At 38.8% G+C, this 21,166-nt stretch overlaps 1 protein-coding gene across 11 annotated transcripts in view; it reads right to left on the minus strand.

Annotated features, from left to right (window-relative positions):
- Nucleotides 1-21,166, minus strand: part of ADARB1 (adenosine deaminase RNA specific B1) — a 134,313-nt gene that overhangs the window by 49,306 nt on the left and 63,841 nt on the right. For 6 of the 11 annotated variants that reach the window (XM_020809208.3, XM_020809206.3, XM_072995016.2 and 3 more), the window contains 2 exons: nucleotides 7,112-8,040; nucleotides 380-494 (listed from right to left, as the gene is read on the minus strand). In XM_020809208.3, coding sequence (XP_020664867.1) covers nucleotides 380-494; nucleotides 7,112-8,040 — 1,044 coding nt within the window. Of the gene's footprint in view, nucleotides 1-379; nucleotides 495-7,111; nucleotides 8,087-21,166 lie in introns of all 11 variants that reach the window. The other 5 variants (XM_078378483.1, XM_078378481.1, XM_078378485.1 and 2 more) reach the window with 1 other exon arrangement.

The following is a 21,166-nucleotide window of genomic DNA, read 5'->3' on the forward strand; positions in this document are numbered from 1 at the left end:
CTCCTGATGCACTACCACCACAACTCATATTTGCCTTCCTCCAGAGATAAGATATATTTATTTCTAAGGCTAAGGGGAGCAATATAGAATGCTAATTCAGGTCAAAACAAGCACAAGATTTCCCATACTGGTATACAGAAAGAATTTTTGACTCTTTAAGAAAAACAACCTGCATTTCCATCTTTTATGTAATTTTACAAATTGCAAAATTGGGAAATTATGGAATCAGATCAGAACTGTTGATTTTTTTGTATAAAGAAACTTCTTTGCAAAAATAGATGTAAATAGAAATAGCTGTTCACTGTCACTTTATTTTGTATACCACCAGGAACAAAGCACCAAATTAACATGCATGAGTATATTCTTGATTGATTTTTACCTGTTGTCATGACAACACCAGCCAGTACTTTTCTGCGTGCATGAGGTGATGTAAAGTTATCTGTCAAATTGCTGAATTTATCCACCACCAAGCGCGCAACAGCATCAGCTAAAACCTGCAAAAATTATATAAATATGTTAGACAAGTGAGCAAAACCCATCTTTTGATGCTTGTTATAAATATTCAGCTCTACAACAGTTTTAACATTTTCACAATTGATTTTTAAACCCATATCATATTTTTGTAACATTTACTAGAATTAATCAGCACTGTTGTTTCTAATATTTGAACAATGTAGAGCCATATGATTTAGCTAATTCCTCAAATCACACTGATTTTCTAATTTTCTAATAGAAAACACTATGGGATATGCAAATACAAGGCTGCACAGACTACATTGAAATTTAAGTCAGATTCTAGCCTTCTTTATGACATACTATTTATAAATGTTTCAGGCATCATGATTATGAAATTGGAGCAACAAAGAAAATATAAAGCATGACACCCCCATACTCACCTGATGGAGAGAGGATTCTCAACGTTTTATATTCTGTATAAATAAAGTATTAAATGATTTAGGGTATAAGAACTGTAACACTAGGAATGTGAAATGTGATTATACCATGGAGGTTTGAACAACAATTAACTGCTTGATTCAGAACAACCTTGAAACTGAGTTGTGATGTAGAAGTAACTATTTAAGCAGTAATGTGCTGAATGTCCATTAGAAGTCACTATTGAGTATTTTCAAATTTCTCATACATTCCTATGCATTCTTCAATGGTAGTGATGCCTAAGTAAAAGTCCATTGGGTCTTCAACTGTAGCAGCTCCCATAGAGAATGCATTTACTACCAAATCAGACTCAATTGGAAAATACATTAAGACTGCTAGATTTGGAGAAAGAGAAGCGAAACTGTTACTGTTTCCTCTTAGCGTTTCTATAGTAGAATCTATGAGATCTTGCATTAACCTACTAAAATTGAAACTGCAACTTGGTAGGATATGTGTAGACAAAGGTAAGTATACATGAACATCTTTTTCGTATTAAAGGGTCAGCGTAATGTAGCAAGATGCCAGAAACCCAGCACAGAGTTAGCTAAGTCAGCTGAGCCACAACAGAGCCAAGCCAAGCCAAGTTGAGAAGCTGGGAGTGGGGAGGAAAAAGATAATGAAACAGCAGCTGGAGATAGATGCAGAGAGGCAATGCACAGAAACTGTGGATTGTCCTCCATGGATTTTAACTAGCAGATGGACAAGAAAGCATGTAGAAAATGTATTATTTTTCTGTGTGTGTATTTAAATGTGCTAAAAGGCTAAGAAATATATTTCTGTTACTGATTTTTACTTCTTTAAAAAGTTATATTTTCAACAACTTTGAACTATCTTTATCCTTAGAAGCAATGTACCATATTTTTCCATGTATAAAACGATATTTTCCTAAAATAATTAGAGGAAAAATTGAGGGTCGTTTTATCCATGGAAGGCAGAGACTGAGGCAGAGAAGCAGCCGCATTAGGCCGCCTCTTGCTGCTGCCCATTGACTGCTGCTGCCAGTGGTGGATTGCTCATTCCAGCAATTGTCTCCTTGCGATTGGGTGGTGGCAGCAACAGTCAATGGGCAGCAGCAAGAGGCTGCTGAGTCCAGCTGCTGTCAGTCTCCGCCTCCTGCTGGTGCTGTCTCCCTTTGACCGCTGCTTTTCCCTTCCTTTTGCTAAGCTCCGTGGAAAAACCATAGCTTTGACTATGTGTACTTTTGTTTGCAAGGTGATGTCTCTGCTTTTTAAGATGCTGTCGAGGTTTGTCATCGCTTTCCTCCCAAGAAGTAGGCGTCTTTTAATTTCGTGGCTGCTGTCACCATCTGCAGTGATCATGGAGCCCAAGAAAGTAATATCTGTCACTGCCTCCATATCTTCCCCTTCGATTTGCCAGGAGGTGATGGGACCACTGGCCATGATCTTAGTTTTTTTGATGTTGAGTTTCAGACTGTTTTTTGCACTCTCTTCTTTCACCCTGATTACGAGGTTCTTTAATTCCAAGTTTGGAAAACTCAACAGTGGCCAGAGGATTGGAAAAGATCAGTCTACATCCCAATCCCAAACAAGGGCAGTGCCAAAAAATGCTCCAACTACCACACAATTGCACTCATTTCACACGCTAGCAAGGTTATGCTCAAAATCCTCCAAGGTAGGCTTCAGCAGCATGTGGACCGAGAACTCCCAGAAGTACAAGCTGGATTTCGAAGGGGCAGAGGAACTAGAGATCAAATTGCTAATATGCGCTGGATTATGGTGAAAGCCAGAGAGTTCCAGAAAAAAATCTACTTCTGCTTCATTGACTATGCAAAAGCCTTTGACTGTGTGGACCACAGCAAACTATGGCAAGTCCTTAAAGAAATGGACGTGCCTGACCACCTTATCTATCTCCTGAGACACCTATAGGTGGGACAGGAAGCAACAGTTAAAACTGGATATGGAACAACTGATTGGCTCAAAATTGGGAAAGGAGTACGACAAGGTTGTATATTGTCCCCCGGCTTATTTAACTTATATGCAGAATACATCATGCGAAAGGCCAGACTGGAGGAGTCCCAAACTGGAATTAAGACTGCCAAAAGAAATATCAACAACCTTCGATATGCAGATGGTACCACTCTGATGGCAGAAAGTGAGGAGGAATTAAAGAATCTCGTAATTAATGACTTTGATAGAGTGAACCTATTATCAAACCTGCAAAGAATGCAAAATTTTGAGGAATTACAAATATTTTAGTAGAATAAGATTTTTTAAATTATGTCAATAAACTGAAGAACTGAACTGAGTACAATAAAATATATATGTTCACATAAATCCAACAGTTGGCCCCAACTAAAACAGGCCTGTTGAATTAAAAATGCCTGTAAATGCTATTGTTGCAATGGACCTGTTCTAGTTGGTACTATCATTTGGATTTTTGGCTAGTGGATTTACTTCATGGACGTTCTTTTAGCTCAGATTATTCACCCAAGGTAATTAATATTTGTCAATAAAATCAAGCAATTGTATGCTAAAATATACACTTTAATATCACATAGAAAAAGCACAACAATAGCACATAAAGCAATATATATCAGATGAAACAGATAAAAGAATCACATGAAAATAGTAGGAAATAGTAAGAAAATTCAAATAACAGTAGTAGACAAAACAGTTAAAATACCATAGCTAGTGCCATTCAGAAGGCTGATTGCATTAAAAAGGTCTTTGGAGCCAACATAAAGGACATTTTCCTTGAGGAGATTATTCCACAGTTCTGATGCAACCAGAGTAAATGCCCTGTCCCTAATACTCACCATTCTAAGAGTTCTTACAGAAGATCTCAGTAGCAGGCCTCAGATATAAGTTGAACATAAACCAAAAAATGCATGGGGAAGACAGCATATCACAAAGCCATAAAATGGCAAATATCTAACTAGATATTAACCCAACCAATAGAAATTAAAATATGTCCGGCATATGTTTTGTTCAAACTAACCTCTCAATTGTCCTTGTTTACAACAGCTAAAACACCCATATTGCTAGTCAAATAAATGTATGAACGAACTTCATGTATACTCCATTAGCTCAAAGCGGAGGCAGGTAAACACCATATGAATATCTTTTTTCATTGGAAAGAGCATGTATGTTACAAGGCCATTATCAGGGCATTTGTATATAGGATAAACTGTTTATTTGTGCGATAGCAAAAGTTGAAGATCTGGCATATTATCTATTACATTGTCAACTATATGCTAACATCAGAAAACTCTACTTAACACCCTGTTTTGTTGGGAGGCTGGGGATGATGAGAGTAATTTGACTTCTTTACTGCAAGGGGTTAACCCCCATTTAACTCATAAAGTGGCAATTTTTGCCGTAAAAGCAACAATCCTGAGGAAAGAAGAAGCCAGTAAGGTGTCTGTTTAGTTGAGGTATTCCAACTACTTAGGTATACAGTAATCACTAAGAGGTTACCTGGCATGTCAATGGGGTTCATTTTAAATAGTTGTTTTAAAAGTATTTTTCATGCACATTTATTGTTTTTTATCATTTTACACATTCATTTATATTTAGATTTATCTGTTGACTTATTCAATAAAAATGTGTGAGTGTAAAAGTATACTAATGAAATTTCCAGATGATATTCAACAATGTAGAACCCATAATTCTAGCAGAATATAAAACCTAAGAGAAAATGTGAAAGTGCTGAAAATAGGGTTATTCTAATCTGAGGGTGCCATCAGACAGAGAAATAGCTTTTACTCTGGACTGCTTGCAGCACGGTTTGGTGTGGGAGCTCTTCTAGCAACCACATGACACACAGAAGACTGTGAACTAGGGTTCCCTGCTATGTGCTCAAGGTGGTCCTTTTTAGTCCTGTCACAGAGCTGGGTTTTTTTGTTTTTTTTTTTTTGGACTTCTAATGACCATCTTGTCTTTTAGAATGAATGAAATGTTTTTAAATAAGTTTCACTCACTCAAAATGCAAGGAACTGAGCAATATGAAGATTTGCAGATTTGTTTACAGAATTAGATAGCAACAGTTCCACCACATGCTACTGACATATACAATATTCAAGATGTATTTTTGCACTTATTGGCCTAAATCGTTTTGTCTAGTTACACTTCTGGTGACCTTTCTTCAAATTTGAAGCAGCTAGCCACAGCAGAATCAAGACTGCTTCTCTCCAGGTAATAACCTCTATCTTGTTAATTATAAAATATGTGTATTTTGTTTTCATACTACCACCACCCTTCTCAACTGACAAAAATTAAATTATGTGTGCTTATATATAAATTGATCTTTATTGTCTAACAGTAGCCTTTCTTTAGTATGTGGTATATTTACAATTTTGTTTGTACAAAACCAAGGTTTTTAAATATTAAAATTTCTTAAATGTGCCAAATAGTACAACTTTATATGGTAACTAAGCTTATGAAAGAACCATTTTATGTTGCTAATCCACTAAAACAAGTTTGATTATATAAATAAGTATTGTATATCTTTCTACTTCCACCCAAATCTCAATTTTTTAATGGGGGGAAGATAGGGAATCACCCTTTCCCCCATCATAACATCATATCTTTACCTGGCTTGATAGCTCAGTGAGTTAGGTATCTGGATGTTGAGGCAGAGCCTGGCAGTTCATTTCCCCACTCTGCATCTCACAAGAGTGAGCCTTGAGAATGCTACAAAGCCCCAGGATGCCCCCAAAAGAAGGGAATGCTAAGGCACTTCTGAATATTCTCTACCTAGAAAACCCTGAAAAGGGTTGCCAAAAGTCAAAATTGGCTTGTCAGCACACTACTATTATTATTATTATTATTATTATTATTATTATTATTATTATTATTATTATTATTATTATTATTATTATTATTATTATTATTATTATTATTATTATTATTATTATTATTATTATTATTATTATTACTACTACTACTACTACTACTACTACTACTACTACTACCACCACATTGTCGTCTTCGTTGTCGTCATCATCATCATCATCATATATTTAGTTATTGGACAAGAAGCCAGGTTTTGTCTAACAGCCAGCACTTGGATGTGTTTTCCAAATCTGCTCACTGTGCCTCTATCTGCCCTACAGTTGTAATGATGTCCATGTAGCGATGTTCAGTAACATGTCCAATAGACATAACAGCATGGCATTATCTAGGTTTTAAATTGTTGCCTCATAGCAGCACAAGTGTCGTATGTTCCTCCAGTGTGTTGGAGGATACAAAGATTTTATATTTCCCTTGATTTTTGGCTTCCTTTCTGCAATGGGAAGGTGAGTAACACCACAGAACCTATAAGCATAAACACTTCCTGCAAAAAAGTAACAGAGCACTGTAGATTTTGCGAGAAATCCTAAGTGGAATCCTTTCTAGAATTTGTCAAAATTAAACCAAAATTTGCCCTCAAACTCTAGTCACCAGTGCCACAAACAGAAACAACTAATGTCCAAGTAATGTAAGAAAATAATCATGCTGGAATGGTTAAAGCAGGGACCCCAACCTTTTTAAAACCGTAAACCGGTTGGGAAAGGTGGGGCAGCCCCTCCCCGCGCTCGTGTGCATGCGTGAAGGGGCAGGCGCATTTATGTATGCGAAGGAGCAGGGGGACGCTCATGTGAGGGCGTGCACACTCGCACGCATGAGTGAAGGTTGGGGGCACTCACACGCATCCATGAAGGGGCTGTGAGGGGAGGGAGTGCATGTGGGGTGGGTGGGAGATCTGTCTCCACAGCCTGGTCCAGCCCAGGCCATGGACTGGCACTGGGCCGCAGACTGGGGGTTGGGACCCATGGGTTAAAGGATAGATGGCCAGTTTCAACCTTGTTTGTACCAGTACAACACTAAAATGGGACAGATCCAAAATTCACTTCATTTACCTTAGCACCTCCCCCCGTCCAGGAGTTCACTGATGAGCCCAAGTAGTGGGCTCAATATAGCAATTCCCCCACCTAAATATGAAAACAGCATGGTAACATTTTTACAGCATCAAACATGCAATTAAATGAATCAGGAATCTTTAATGTTTAAGCAGATGAAGGTTATACCTTCATCATAAAGCTTTAATGATGGGATGTGTGTGATTACTACAAAAACAATCCATAGCATGCATAAAGGAATATGTGTTGGTTTAATACATAGTTTAGCAAGAATATATGTAAGAGAAACTTAAAGGGCAAATGCTTACGTTTTCTCACCTGTGGCAAGTGTAACTGAAGCCCCTCACTAGGAATAGGTTGGTGAGAAGGAGTCTGATCCAGATGCATATTAAACAAGGATGCAAGAGCTGACTGAGCTGCCCGAGCCTTTGCAAGTTTTTTGTTTCTTCCAGATCCTTGAAATGTGTGACCATCCACTGACACAGCCATCACAAAATTTTTAGCATGGCTTTCTCCACTCTCTGAAAGAAACTCATACTTTAACCCTGGTCTGAGCTCATTCAGTATCATAACTGGATTCTTCCCACTTGTTGATGGATACGGTGAAGGAGTTGGGAGAGAGGACTGGATAAGGTTACTAGCCAGAGTACAGGACAGGCTGTAATCTGTGCTAGAGCTAAAGGAACCATCTCCATTGGAATCCAAATAAAAAGAATGATCAGAGTGGGCTGGATTTTCAAAGCCATTGAAGAGTGTGTCCGGGAAATCTGCTTGGTCAGAGGTAAAGTCTGTATTGATTGACAAAGTTCTTCCCATGGCTAGGTGTGCTTCAGAAGCATTAGGAAATTGAACAAAAGACCTCAGAGCCTTCTCCGCTGCATGGAGCTTTGCTTTCTTTTTTGTTGGGCCAGAGCCTTCAAACATCTGCCCATTAACCTCTACTGCCATTACAAAAATAGGGGCATGAACAGGTCCTGTTTGGGAAATGAGCTTGTATTGTAAACCAGGCTTGATTTCATTCAGCTGCATGAGGGCATTCTTTGGCAAGACTGGCCCTGGCGTTTTCTTCCTCTTCTTGGGGCGGAATTTGGAGTGGCCATTGCTTCCCTCTTCCAATGGTCGTTTCCTGCTTCCTGTGCCACCACCATTGGAAAGCTGATTTCCCTCCCCGGTACCTTGTACACTCCCATCTTTAGAGGAAATGTTGTCCATGTTGCGGTTCTCTTTAACATCAGTGCTGCCTGAACCTGTGGTGCCCAGAAAGAGTAACTTACAATGCCTTCGTTGCAGGACCTTGTAAATGTAAAATTTACAAATTCCTTTATCTATCTTTGCAACTGGTTAAGTGATGTGTGCTTAGATTTTAATATTTGTATTACACATATTATTAATTACAAATTAAATAATCAAAACTTCTATTGATTAACTATTTAGACAGCAGAAACCTTTTTTTTCAATTCAGAATTGCTAACAGAATTCATATACTGCATAACAAATAGTAATATAAAAACAAGTAAGCCAGTTGCTAACAACATGCTGGCACCTCGAACACTGTTCCTTTAATATCCAGTTGCAGATTCAGCATTGGAATCCACAGGACAGACATCTATTCTGTTCCCAAGAAATGGTATTTTTCCCTTGGAAGATGTGGCCATCATAGTGAGACAGAGAGACAGCCAGCCTCCTAGTGTAAATATATATGTGCAAGCAAGAGAGGTATTCACACAAAACATCCTTCCTATATTCATTACACCAATCAGTGGGGGGCAATGATGCTCCATAGCCCTATACCCAATGGTCATGTGTTTGAAGAAGGCTGTGTATATGCACATCCATTGGTTGTGCTCAGTCAGGATGCAATGTTTTACTGGACTTTTCTACAGCCCATGACTATTACAAAGGGCTGGTCATAAAATATACTGCCAGAAAAATGCACAGAGACTTCCTGAGATAAAGAGGAAACACAAAATTTAGGGAGGCATAGATAGTAGGTACAGTAAAAGACAGATAAGAGAATTGGGACAATTCATGTATATAATAGGTCATTATGATTCAGGAAACATACCTGAAACATAAATCAACATAATGGAAACATGAATCACTACCGCAGTATGGTAAGTTATAATGAAAATGAATTAAACATTAGAATTACAGGCATGGCTGGAAAACAGTGAAAATGGAAAAACAGCATCCAGACAATAATCAACAGAAGATATTTTTAACAACTAAAAGCAGAATTTTCCTGATAGTTTATTGTTTCTATTGTTGTTGTCAGTGTTGTTAACATTATTTTGATGTTGTGATTTGCAAATCATATCACCAAAATTCAAGTAACTGAACCATTAGGAATTTAAATAAACTGAAGCCACAAAAGTAACTTACTTGAAACACATGATAAACACATGGTTATTGAAGAAAATTTTAGACTAATTGATTCAGTAGAACTTGTCTTTCCCAGGGTCATACTTGCTTTCTGCTGCCCAACCAAAGATGGCAATTAAAAAGCAGAATCCTCTTAACACACACAATAAAGTGCATAAAGACATGTTCATTTATGCACTATAGTAAAAAGCAATACAATTGTCTACCATAATAAGTATGTCATTACAAATGTTTAAAAATATTTAGCTGATGGAAAGGCTACACGGAAAAACACAGAATGGCTAAATGGAATGGGGGAAATGGATTCACCACTAAGGACAAATGTCAAAAACACATAGGTAAGTCAAAGAACTAGAAAAAGGTGAAGCGGGAATTCTCACCAGGATATCTTCTGGGATATATCCCAGAAGCAGCTGGTGCCATCAGACACCAGGTGGGGTCAATGGTCAATGGTTAATGTTCTACTTCAAAGCTTGGTACAGGGAAATAGCTTCTCATTAAAGAGGTGGAATTCCCTTTCCCAATATAGTTCTGCATGATGTCTGATTATCAGAGCTACTGTAGAGTACCAATGTTCTGTTTGGAAAATAAAATTCTTAAACATCAACAAGATCACATGTAAAATCTCCAGTCTGGGGTTACTTCTTTCCTAGCAGAAGGATGTAGAGCTTGGAAAGTAGCTTTCAAAATGAATGAAGACATGCTGAAGCCATTCAAAGCTTAGCAGTAGTAGGATGATGCTCTGGGTCCTATACTCATTTGCAGATGGCTTCAGCATGTTATTATAATTATTCCTTTTAAATTAACTTTCCAGACTTTGGAGCATGAAACCCTGTCTTTCCAACGACTGGCTTATTCACTTGAGGGAGACGGGAGATACTTTTTTAGATTGCCTGTTTTCTTGTGGTCACTTTCTAGCTGATCACTGGGCCTGCAAACTCTGCTTTTGCAAAGCTTCAAAATGAGGAAGAAAAAGGAAGGTAATGCTTATCTGCCCTCATCTTGCAAAGGATTTGTGTGCCCTATTGTGTACATATGACTACATGTGACTACACAGTGAGGGAAATGGAAATTCACTCACATTCACTTATTGTGGAGTTGCTATGGGGAATTTGGATCTCCCTGGGTCTCTTTGCACTAATTGGCCATACAAGCAGAGAGGAGAACATTGTAGCTCTATTTATAGTCCTGCTGATGGTGCCATTACAAAGGAACTAGCTGATAAACTGTAAACAAGGGTTTCCTTCCTCAATTTCCTCATTATATATATATTTTAAAAAGATGATTCCTTGCCAATGGAGAGAGGCTGTGTGCTGGCATGGTGAATTTCCTGTAACAGTTCAAGCAATCGCATGCCTGAACTAATGTGAATGGAACTGTTTTTTAAAATCGCAGCAGAGGCGGAAACTTTTTTTAAAATTCAGGCTGATTTTCATTTTCTTTTGCATCATGTGGTCAAAGGAAAAAAATGTGCCCATCTCAGTCCTGGAGCATTTCCCACATTTTTTTACCAAAAAATTGAAAAGAAAGGAAAAGAAAAGAAAAGAAAGGAAGAGTGACATAGTAAATGACATGATGTGCTTTAAGATAAGGCTTTTCTTGTGGAATCAAACTGCCTCATTCACATATTTTACAGCACATTCAGACACAACTTTCCAATATTTTCCCACTACTTTATCGGTCTTAACAGAAAAAAGAAAGCATTAAGGACAGCATAGCTGCACATTGCCATATCTCTGTAAACATCACTGGAAGTAAATTTTCTTTTAAAATACTATTTTGGGGGAAGCAGAAAAAAAATTTTTAGAGCAACAAAGCCCTTTTGGGTGTCAGGTGACTTAAGTTTCTGGCTGATGAGCCAGCGATTTGGAGTTTGATTGCCTGCTGTGTCCCCCAGAAGAGTCAGATTATGTAGCCTTGGGCAAGCTTTTCTCCAGCTGTCCTGAGAAAAAGGCAATGAGGAACCACATCTCCATACCTAGAAAACCTAGCTCCAAATAAACATACTGTTAAGTTTCTGTTTCTATTTCAAATGAACGATCTCCTCCCACACCACAGAACCATCTCACATAGTAGTGGTTCATCCATAAGGCCTAGTGGGACATTGCCCCACTGCAAGCTATCATGAGTAATTCACTCCTGCCACGCTCAAAGGCAAAAAGCTTATCTGAGATGTGTGTTTCCTTATTTATTTATTTGATTTCTATACTGCCCATCTGGCTACCAAGGCCACTCTGGGCAGTTTACAAATTCCACAACATTATCCCACTCAATAATCTGGCCGCTGTGTTCTAAACCTGCTGAAGTTTCCGTAACAGCCCCATGGGCAGAGAGCACTGCAGTTGTCTAATCTCGAGACTACCAATGCATGAACCAGTGTGGTGAGGGACCCAGTGTCAAGGTAAGGACGCAGCTGGGCAATCCACCTTAGGTGGAAGTAGGCAGAGCGGACCACAGACTCCATTGATAGTGCTGGGTCCAGGAGTATGCCCAAGCTTTGAAACTCATCCTTAGTGGAAAGAGTGCCCCCCAAAGGAGAGGGAAGTACCAAGACTGCAAACACTAGGGGTATCCACCCACAGGACTTCTGTCTTGGATGGGTTCAGCCTCCATCTATTCTCGCTCATCCACCCCAGCACGACATCCAGGCTTGAGTGCTTCAAGGAATGGGACGACATCCACTGCATAAGGATGGAAGGAGAGATAGAGCTGGGTGTCATCCGCATATTGGTGACATAAAGTTCTGAAACTCCTGATGACTTCCCCCAGGGGCCTCATACAGATATTAAACAGCAGTGATCGACCCCTGTGGGACTCCACAATTGAGAGTCCAAGGGGTGAACAACATCTCCCCAAGCTGTACTCTCTGGGGATAGTCCTCTAGGAAGAACTGGATCCAGGCCAAAGCCAGGCCACTGATCCCCAGCCCAGAGAGCTTCCCCAGGAGGATACCGTGCTTGACAGTATCAAAGGCCACTGAAAGATCTAGGGAGACCAACAAGACCATTTTGCCCTTATCAGCCTCCCTCAAATGGTCATCTCGCAGGGCAACCAATGCCGTCTCCATGCCATGACGTGGCTTGAATCCAGACTGGAATGGATCGAGAGCAGTGAAGTTGGCTGGCCACTACTCTCTCCACTAGCTTGTATGTGTGAATGCTTGCCTGTCTGTGTGTAAGAGAGAGCATGACTCTGTGAGGATGGTTATAATGAACACCTGCTTTTGCTCCTAGCTCTGCCCAGCACAAATTATTATGCTTTCTATCTCACCAACCACAATGGTTGTTGGCTAAATGGATCTAACTTTAGCTGCAAAACAAAAAGGAGCAGGACAGAGAGAATGCAGAGAAACACAACCTCAAGGGCATATTCCTGATCTCAAGGGCTATTATATCTTGTTTTATTATATGCATAGAGAATTCCTTGAAATGATATATGCTACCTTAGAGTAGGAATGTACATATGTTTTTAAAGCTTTGTGGTGCAGTGGTTAAACTGCAGAATTGAGTTCAGTCCTGAATTGAGTTCAGTTGGCTCAAGATTGGCTCAAGGTTAACCTTCCATCCTTCTGAGGCTGGTAAAATAAGCACCCAGCTCACTGGGAAGAGGGCAATGTGCAGCCTGCATAATTAAACTGTAAGCTGCCCAGAGGGAGCTTTAAGCACACGTTGCTTTTTTGTTTGTTTTTATAAATCTACTCCATGAGGGATGGATGGGGAATGTATATATAAAGGCTGCCTGATTATCTTGGCGACAATCCTCACCATTTCTTCATCACAATGGGTCATGTTGAGGGAGAAGTGATGGGAGGCAGAGTCACAGCTGTCATGAATTTGATTATGAAAAGTGTAAAAGTAGAATAGAGATGGATTTTGTTTCATAACTGCAACGAAACAACTAGAAGCTGACTAATGTCCAGGTGTTAATTAGAGAGAAAAATGTACAAGGTCAGTTCTTCTCCAGCTAAAGAAAAAAAAAGTTAAGAAGAGCAAGCTGACCCTTATCTTATCTCAACTCCGATGGACAAGGACATAACTTCTTAATTTAAGAAAGATGGGCGAAGAGAGAGGAGAGCGACGGAGAAGAGATGGAAGGGAGAGAGACGACACATCGAGAGATATGCAGCCGACAGGACTTTATTTTGAGATTGCGTAAGAATGCTTATTTAAGATATAGTTAGACAGTTCATTATTTTCACTTTATAGAGGAAATGACTGGTGACTAAGGCTGGGGGTTATTTTGGAAATAATTTGGAAATACTGAATGACGTTAATATGAGCTTGTTGAAATGATATCTTTTGTAATAAAATATAAAAAGACAAATTGTCTGTAAGCTGTCTCCTTGTTTAGACCAAGCTACTGTAGTAAATTGGATATTTTGGAACTAGGATTGTTTTGATCTGGCCACATTACGCTACCAAATTAGGGTCCTAAATTAATGAAAGGAAGATTAGAACTTCCAGAGCTCCTAGACATTGTTTATTTAAAATCGGGACAGACTTGGGCGAAAGGGTGAGAAGTCGCCTAGAGCAAAGTTACAGGACCCGATTTTGCTGGAGATAGGGACGGATCATTCCTGGATCCCTCTCTGTCCCGTGTAAGGGCCGTTCTAAGGAACGCTTTTACCACATGGTGGCAGCGGTGGGATCTGAGTCTCACGTGCCGTGTTTACAGTATAGTGGCAGATGGGATTTGATTTACAAGCCATGGTGGCTGTGTTTGGATACAAATCCATGTGCTGTGTTTATGCCATGCTGACAGCTTAAATAGTTGCAGCTTGGGTTGCGCTTTGCTCAAGGGCTGAATTAGCGCTGGTAATTGTTTTATGAAGGCAGATGTGTGAGCAAGCAGATACACACTGCTAAATAAAGGACAAGAGAAACTTCTCTGGCGTGAGCTTCAAAGCAAAGCAGGGAAGGTTGTAAATTATTGTGACTGGAGAAGACTCCTATGCAGAAAGCTCAGGCTAAAGTAATGCAAGGAGAGATTCTGCCAGTGGCTTAAGAGTTCTAAGGGAACAAGCATTGTGCTGTTTAAAAAGTGCCAGCTCGATTCACTCAGGTGACAGAGTGGCAAAATTGTTTTGAGTGTAGCAGGAGTCTATAAGGAGCCAGCCAGGATAATAAAAGGAATTTAAAAGAAATTAAATAAAGTTAAAAAGGGAAAATTTCCTACCCCAAGCCAGAGCCAAAAGGATTTCCTGGAGGGAAAGTAGGATTAGTCAAAGCTGACAGTTTAATTGTTTTATTGCTCCTCCCGTGCTTCGGCCAAGGCTGCAGGGAGAGAGAGAAGGAAAAAAAAAAAAGGAAAAATGGCTTTTAGCAGTCGGTTTTCACTGCCTGAATTATCAGTGGATAAGGAGATTTTGGAAGCAGTGGAACACTGGGAAGTAGATAACCCAGAGGATGAAGAAGATGCCCAAAGATTAATGGAAGCAAATCCAGATGTAGTTAAACCTAAAGTGAAGCCAAGAAAGGCACAGCAGTACACTGAGGCGGAACAAGTTCCAACTCAGCAGGACTTGCTAACAGAAAAAATTCCTGATGAAGAAATAACCACGCAGAGGGGAACAGCTGGAGCAGAGGCCAGCAGCAGTCCAGTAGATGCAAAGGATATAAGTTTCAAGTTGCAAGAACAGCTTACCCTGATGATGGCAGATTTCCTGGGTTGCCAGAAGCAATGGGTGAATGCACACACAGCTAGTGAATTTCAAGCAAGAAGATACCACGAAATGAAACTACAGATTTTACACAAGGAAATTGCTGAGAAACAACAAGCCAGAGACTCGATATCTAACATTGACAGGAGAAACTTACCATATTACCAAGAGGGCAATGACATTTTTTCATTCTTATCACTTTTTGAATTTTCGTGTGCTGATCTGAACGTGCCAACACAATTATATTTAAAACTTCTATGATCTCAAATTTCTGGGGAGTTAGCCACCCTTTTAGCAAGAAGTTCCAGCCAAAATTTAACTTTGGAACAGTTTAAACTCCTGGTTTACCAAAGAGGAGGTTTTACACCAGAACTACTAAGGCAACAGTTTAGAAAATTGAGGAAGACCCCTCAAATGAATTATTCTGCCCTTGCTGATCAAATAGAGGTGTTAGGCGACCGTTGGTTAGAGGCTGCCAAGGTCAATACATTCAAAGACTTAAGAATGCTACTGTATATAGAACATTTTCTAAATTTGGTACCACCAGAGTTAAAGAGTAGCTTATTGGAGAAAAATTGCACAGACCTCCAAACGCTGGCGCTCAAAACCGATGAATTAATTTCCTTCAAGAAAAGTGAACCTATTACCAGAGTAAGGCCTATTCCAGAAGTGCTTAGAAGGCAGAGTCAATACGAATCCAAGAAAACAGTGGTTCCTGAACCAAGACAGTCTTTTGCTAGAGAGCGCAGAAGCATGGGCCCTAGCCAGACTAGGTCACCCTTGACTTGCTTTCAATGCGGAGGAGCCCATTTAGAAAGGGATTGTCCACGACTGGCAGGATCAACTAATCAAGAGGGGAAGCCAGTTGGCAAAACCCCGTTACCTGCCCCACGGAGATTTCAGCAGACACCCTTACCAGCACCAAGGAAATTCGAGAAGGCACCCATACCGACTCAACGGAAATTCAAATCAACTACCCCAAAAGTCAATTATCTCAGTGCAACATCTCTAGAAATACCAGAAGAACAACCAGCAGAACCACATGTAATTAATCAACTATGTAATGTGCCACCCCAGAGACAAGGAGTCGATCCAAATTTTTCTGAAACCAGTGAAATGCAAGCAACAGAGCCAAGGATTGTGCCAAGGATAATGGGCTTACGAGTAGCTCAAGTCTCTACAACAGTAAACCAACAAACATCCTCAGGGGAGAAATTTTCGGTTATAGATCCCAGTAGCATCCTACCAGAAGAACAGTTATATTGGTCACAGAAAAGTTTTTCGGAACCGGTAACCCTACATTTTTCTACAGGAGATTTGACCATAAACGCCTCTAGGGATACCGCCGCAGATATCTCGTCAATCAACAAACAGTTTGTAGATTCGGAACTAATCTTAAATAACCTGAGATGTCCAGTAAAAACTTATGGATCCGGAGAAGTAATGGAGCAATTGGTACCATTAGTCTACGTGCAAATTAGCTACAAAAATTGGAAAGGCGCAAAATATCTATTAGTGCATGAAGGTAAACCCGATTTCTTGATAGGCAACGACTTGGCGTTTCTTAATCACCAACATACGGAAAAATCCACATCAATACAAGCTGTAACAAGGTCTCAAAGCAAAACAATACAACATGTACCAACTGAAGAAGACTCGGAGGATGACTTAGAGGGACAATTAGCACAGCTACAGCAGCACCTTGAGGACGAACTAGATAGTACAACCAAAACAAAAACAGAACCAGAGGATCTACCTGTAACAATGGGATCCGAAGTATTCAAACAGAAGCAGATGGAAGACCCTACGTTAGATTCTTTGAGGTCACAAGCCGACGATTACGCCAGACAACCGGTACAACAAAAAGTATCCTTTTTGTGGGGGAAAAATGGATTGTTATACCGGGAATATTCCCCAAAATCGAACGAACAGGCGGAACCAGTACAACAACTAGTCATTCCAAAAGAGTATAGGGAAAAAATTCTACAAATGGCCCACGATAATCCAAGTAGCGGACATCTGGGAATCCAAAAAACGTTAAGCAGGATTTCACAACATTTTTATTGGCCCGGAATTTCTAAAACCGTCAGGGACTACGTTAGTACCTGTGATTACTGTCAAAGAACAGGGAAACAGACTGATTGTACAAAACAAAAATACTATCATGACAAGAAGGCCCGTCACCGAGAGTTTGAAGTGGGTGATATGGTACTTGTACTAAACCCGCTCAGACCTTCAAAATTGGAAGTAGTCTGGGAAGGTCCAGGGGAAATCATACAAAAAGTGGGAAATGTGAATTATCTTGTGAAAATGTTAAATTCATCCAAGAAACCAGTTATGTATCATGTAAATAGTTTAAAAATGTATAGAAACAGATCTGAAAATAATTCTAATTGTAACAATGTGGGGAGAAAAATCGAACATAATGTAACAGATCGTTGAAAATTGTATGCTGATGTAATATGGTTACCTTGAATTTATGGTTAAAATTAACTAACTTGCTTATTTTTCTGTATACTCATAGAGATATTTAGCTATAAGAACAAATGTGTTACTGGTTACTATTAATCAACTTGTTTATTTGTCTGTATATTGATAGAGATAGGTATTACTGTTATGAATTGGATACTCGGGTAAGATAATCGTAAATTCATTTATAGTCTTTCACGAATGTACGCTGATAATGAAACTGAGTAATTAAGATAACTGTATATACACATGTGATATTGTAAATAGTCACTTGCATAATCAAATGTTAAGTAAGTATAAAAATAAGAACTCTAATAGTTCTGTATTTTGTATATTTAAGGGGGGGGGCGTGTCATGAATTTGATTATGAAAAGTGTAAAAGTAGAATAGAGATGGATTTTGTTTCATAACTGCAACGAAACAACTAGAAGCTGACTAATGTCCAGGTGTTAATTAGAGAGAAAAATGTACAAGGTCAGTTCTTCTCCAGCTAAAGAAAAAAAAAGTTAAGAAGAGCAAGCTGACCCTTATCTTATCTCAACTCCGATGGACAAGGACATAACTTCTTAATTTAAGAAAGATGGGCGAAGAGAGAGGAGAGCGACGGAGAAGAGATGGAAGGGAGAGAGACGACACATCGAGAGATATGCAGCCGACAGGACTTTATTTTGAGATTGCGTAAGAATGCTTATTTAAGATATAGTTAGATAGTTCATTATTTTCACTTTATAGAGGAAATGACTGGTGACTAAGGCTGGGGGTTATTTTGGAAATAATTTGGAAATACTGAATGACGTTAATATGAGCTTGTTGAAATGATATCTTTTGTAATAAAATATAAAAAGACAAATTGTCTGTAAGCTGTCTCCTTGTTTAGACCAAGCTACTGTAGTAAATTGGATATTTTGGAACTAGGATTGTTTTGATCTGGCCACATTACGCTACCAAATTAGGGTCCTAAATTAATGAAAGGAAGATTAGATCTTCCAGAGCTCCTAGACATTGTTTATTTAAAATCGGGACAGACTTGGGCGAAAGGGTGAGAAGTCGCCTAGAGCAAAGTTACAGGACCCGATTTTGCTGGAGATAGGGACGGATCATTCCTGGATCCCTCTCTGTCCCGTGTAAGGGCCGTTCTAAGGAACGCTTTTACCACAACAGCCACCTCTGACAAGCCACAGATTCGCCAAAAACTGAACTAAAAAAGGAAGTTTGGGCAGATACTCTTCAAATTCTTTTGTATCCTAAAAGTCTAAAAATTTAATTAGTCTGTCAACAAATTAGACATCCAACATTTTATCCTATTCAAGTGATATTAAACCCAGTGCTGTGAACAAGCTCAGATATTCTAAGCTTGTTCACAGCACTGGGTTTAGCTAATGTCATATTTTCCCCACTTTCACTGTTGAATCTGGAGAGGAAGAAGGTCCTACTCATGTGTAACTTTTACACACAAGCAAAAACCCTGGAAAACACATAGAGCCTATATGTAGGAAGAATCTTCTTACTCTTTAGAACCAGTGTTGAACTTAAGAGTAATGTGGTATTAGAGGAAGCAGGATTAGGTGCTCACCGCTAAGCATTTCTGCAGCCTCCAGCTGAATAATATCTGAATAGGGATTTTGCTATAAATACCAGAGTCCCTTTAAATATGTTGAGCAAACTGCTGTGCATGGAGCAATACGGTGAAAAATAACATTCCACTTTCCTAGAGAAAACTGTCCAAACTAGATGAGTTAAGATGCAGTAATATAGTCACACTGTTAAGGATGTATGGTCTAAATTAAAAATGTGCTCTTCTGGGTAAGATATCTAAATTTCTCTTAAATTTCACAGTTAAAAGCATGCACACACACCACTTTACCCAGTTGACAAAGCTGATGGAATAGTTATTAAATTTTCATTTATAACATCCTCCAGCAAAAGCTTGATAGGTTACTCCTTTCGGTGCTCAAAAGAACAGAAAATTAGAAGAAACTGCATAGAAACACACAAGTTATAAACATATAAGATATAAATGCTTGCACAACAGTTGCAAATACAATTTTAAAACATTCTCATGATTATAAATGCAAACTCCTTAAAATTGCATTTAATCAAATCTTAAATTTTACCTGAAATGGAAACATATAGTAAACAAAACACTTTCAGATCAATTACTTCCATCTGAAAGTTCTTAAGTCTTACTACAAGATAAGCAAACTGGTTTTGGAGGTTTTTAGTTTGTTTGAAGCAAAACACTATACTTCCATTTCAGTCGATAGAATAATGTTGACAAAGTTATTAAATTGTTTTTAAAGTCCAGTTTCCTTAAAATGAAAGGTTAAGTGGATATATTCAAAAGTAAGCAAATGAGTAGCTGTAATCTCTTCCTTAACAGCCCCATCATTTAAAATTATTTTCACTAAACAAAAAGCACACACAACTTCCAGCACTATAGTTTAGACCTTCATGTTTAAAAAATGTATGAGGAACCAATTTTTCCCTTATAACAAGGCTATCTTCCTAGAAAGAAAGCTCCCTCTCCAACTACTGTAGTAGAACTAAAGCTAAACCATTCATTAGGGAGAGAAATAATTGTGAAAATGTTATATTTGTAGATAGCTGAGATATTTTAATGCTTAACGTACAAAATATTCTTGTTTAAATACCTTAATATTGCTGTGAATCAAATTTATTTTAAATATATATACGGTAATCTACTCATTTTTAATCCAAATCTATTAGACTTCTAATAGGAAGGATAATCAGCAAACCAAAAGTTCCAGCAAAAAACAATATAATGTCACTAAGAGGAATTGAACATGACTGCATGACTGAGGCTAAATAACTCATTCCAACAATCACTAGTTTGGATGCAGATTCCTTTGAAATCAGCAGAACTTACACAAATTAATATATTACTGAAATTAATGTTGTAACTACAGTACTGTATTTGAAAACCAGTTCCACTTGATTCAGTCTCAAGTTATTACACCACTATCTTCAGAAAAACGTCATTTCCTATGTGGCCAAATTTTGGGCAGGAAGCAAGGAACAGGACACAAAGATACAAGAGAACAATGTGATTAGCATTAGCATGTACAATCAAAGGATCTTATGTTTCCAAGGCAGCACTGAACTAGAATACTGAAAAAAGAATAGTATCATATAATCCCTTGTAAAAATGTTCGTTGTCAAAAGGAAATTGTGAGGCAAAATTTTTAAAGAGTTACTCACTTCCCTACCCTTGCCATTCATCATGGCTTTCTCCTCTTCTGCCCCTACGATGGCATCCTCCTCACCTGTCCTACTTCTCTAAACTAAATAAGAATTATCGAATAATCATGTTGATACCATCACACTAAGCAACCAACCTGGATCTGGCAAGATGACAAAAATGGAATTCAGTTCAGAATGAGGACACTTATAACATTTTTACCCCATCTGTAGTCCATATGGGTGGCATTTGTATCCTGGTTCACCTCCGATGTATGGGAAACACATTTCTCAGGAAGCACCATCTTTTTTTAGTAATGTTCTAATTTGGCATCACTTCCACATAAGGAGTACATTATGTTCTACCAAATCAATGTGGTTTTGACCACAGAGTTAAAATATATAAGTCCACTAGGCCCTTATATGGCCCAATCAACTGGGCATCAGACGCAGCTGTTACACCCCACTAACTGTCCATGAAAGGAAACAACCTAGGCACATAAAAATCCCTCCCCAGATGACTTTTCTATGGAAGAAAATGAACACAAATCTCCTTTGAAAAGATTATGTAGCGATTATTTTGCATACAAGCCAGTCAATCTGATTGGATGGCAGAGAAAAGTTTATATAGGCTCCATTATGATACAGTACTTATTTCACAGCAA

This window comes from Pogona vitticeps, chromosome 1, assembly GCF_051106095.1.
Source record: "Pogona vitticeps strain Pit_001003342236 chromosome 1, PviZW2.1, whole genome shotgun sequence".
Lineage (NCBI taxonomy): Eukaryota > Metazoa > Chordata > Lepidosauria > Squamata > Agamidae > Pogona > Pogona vitticeps.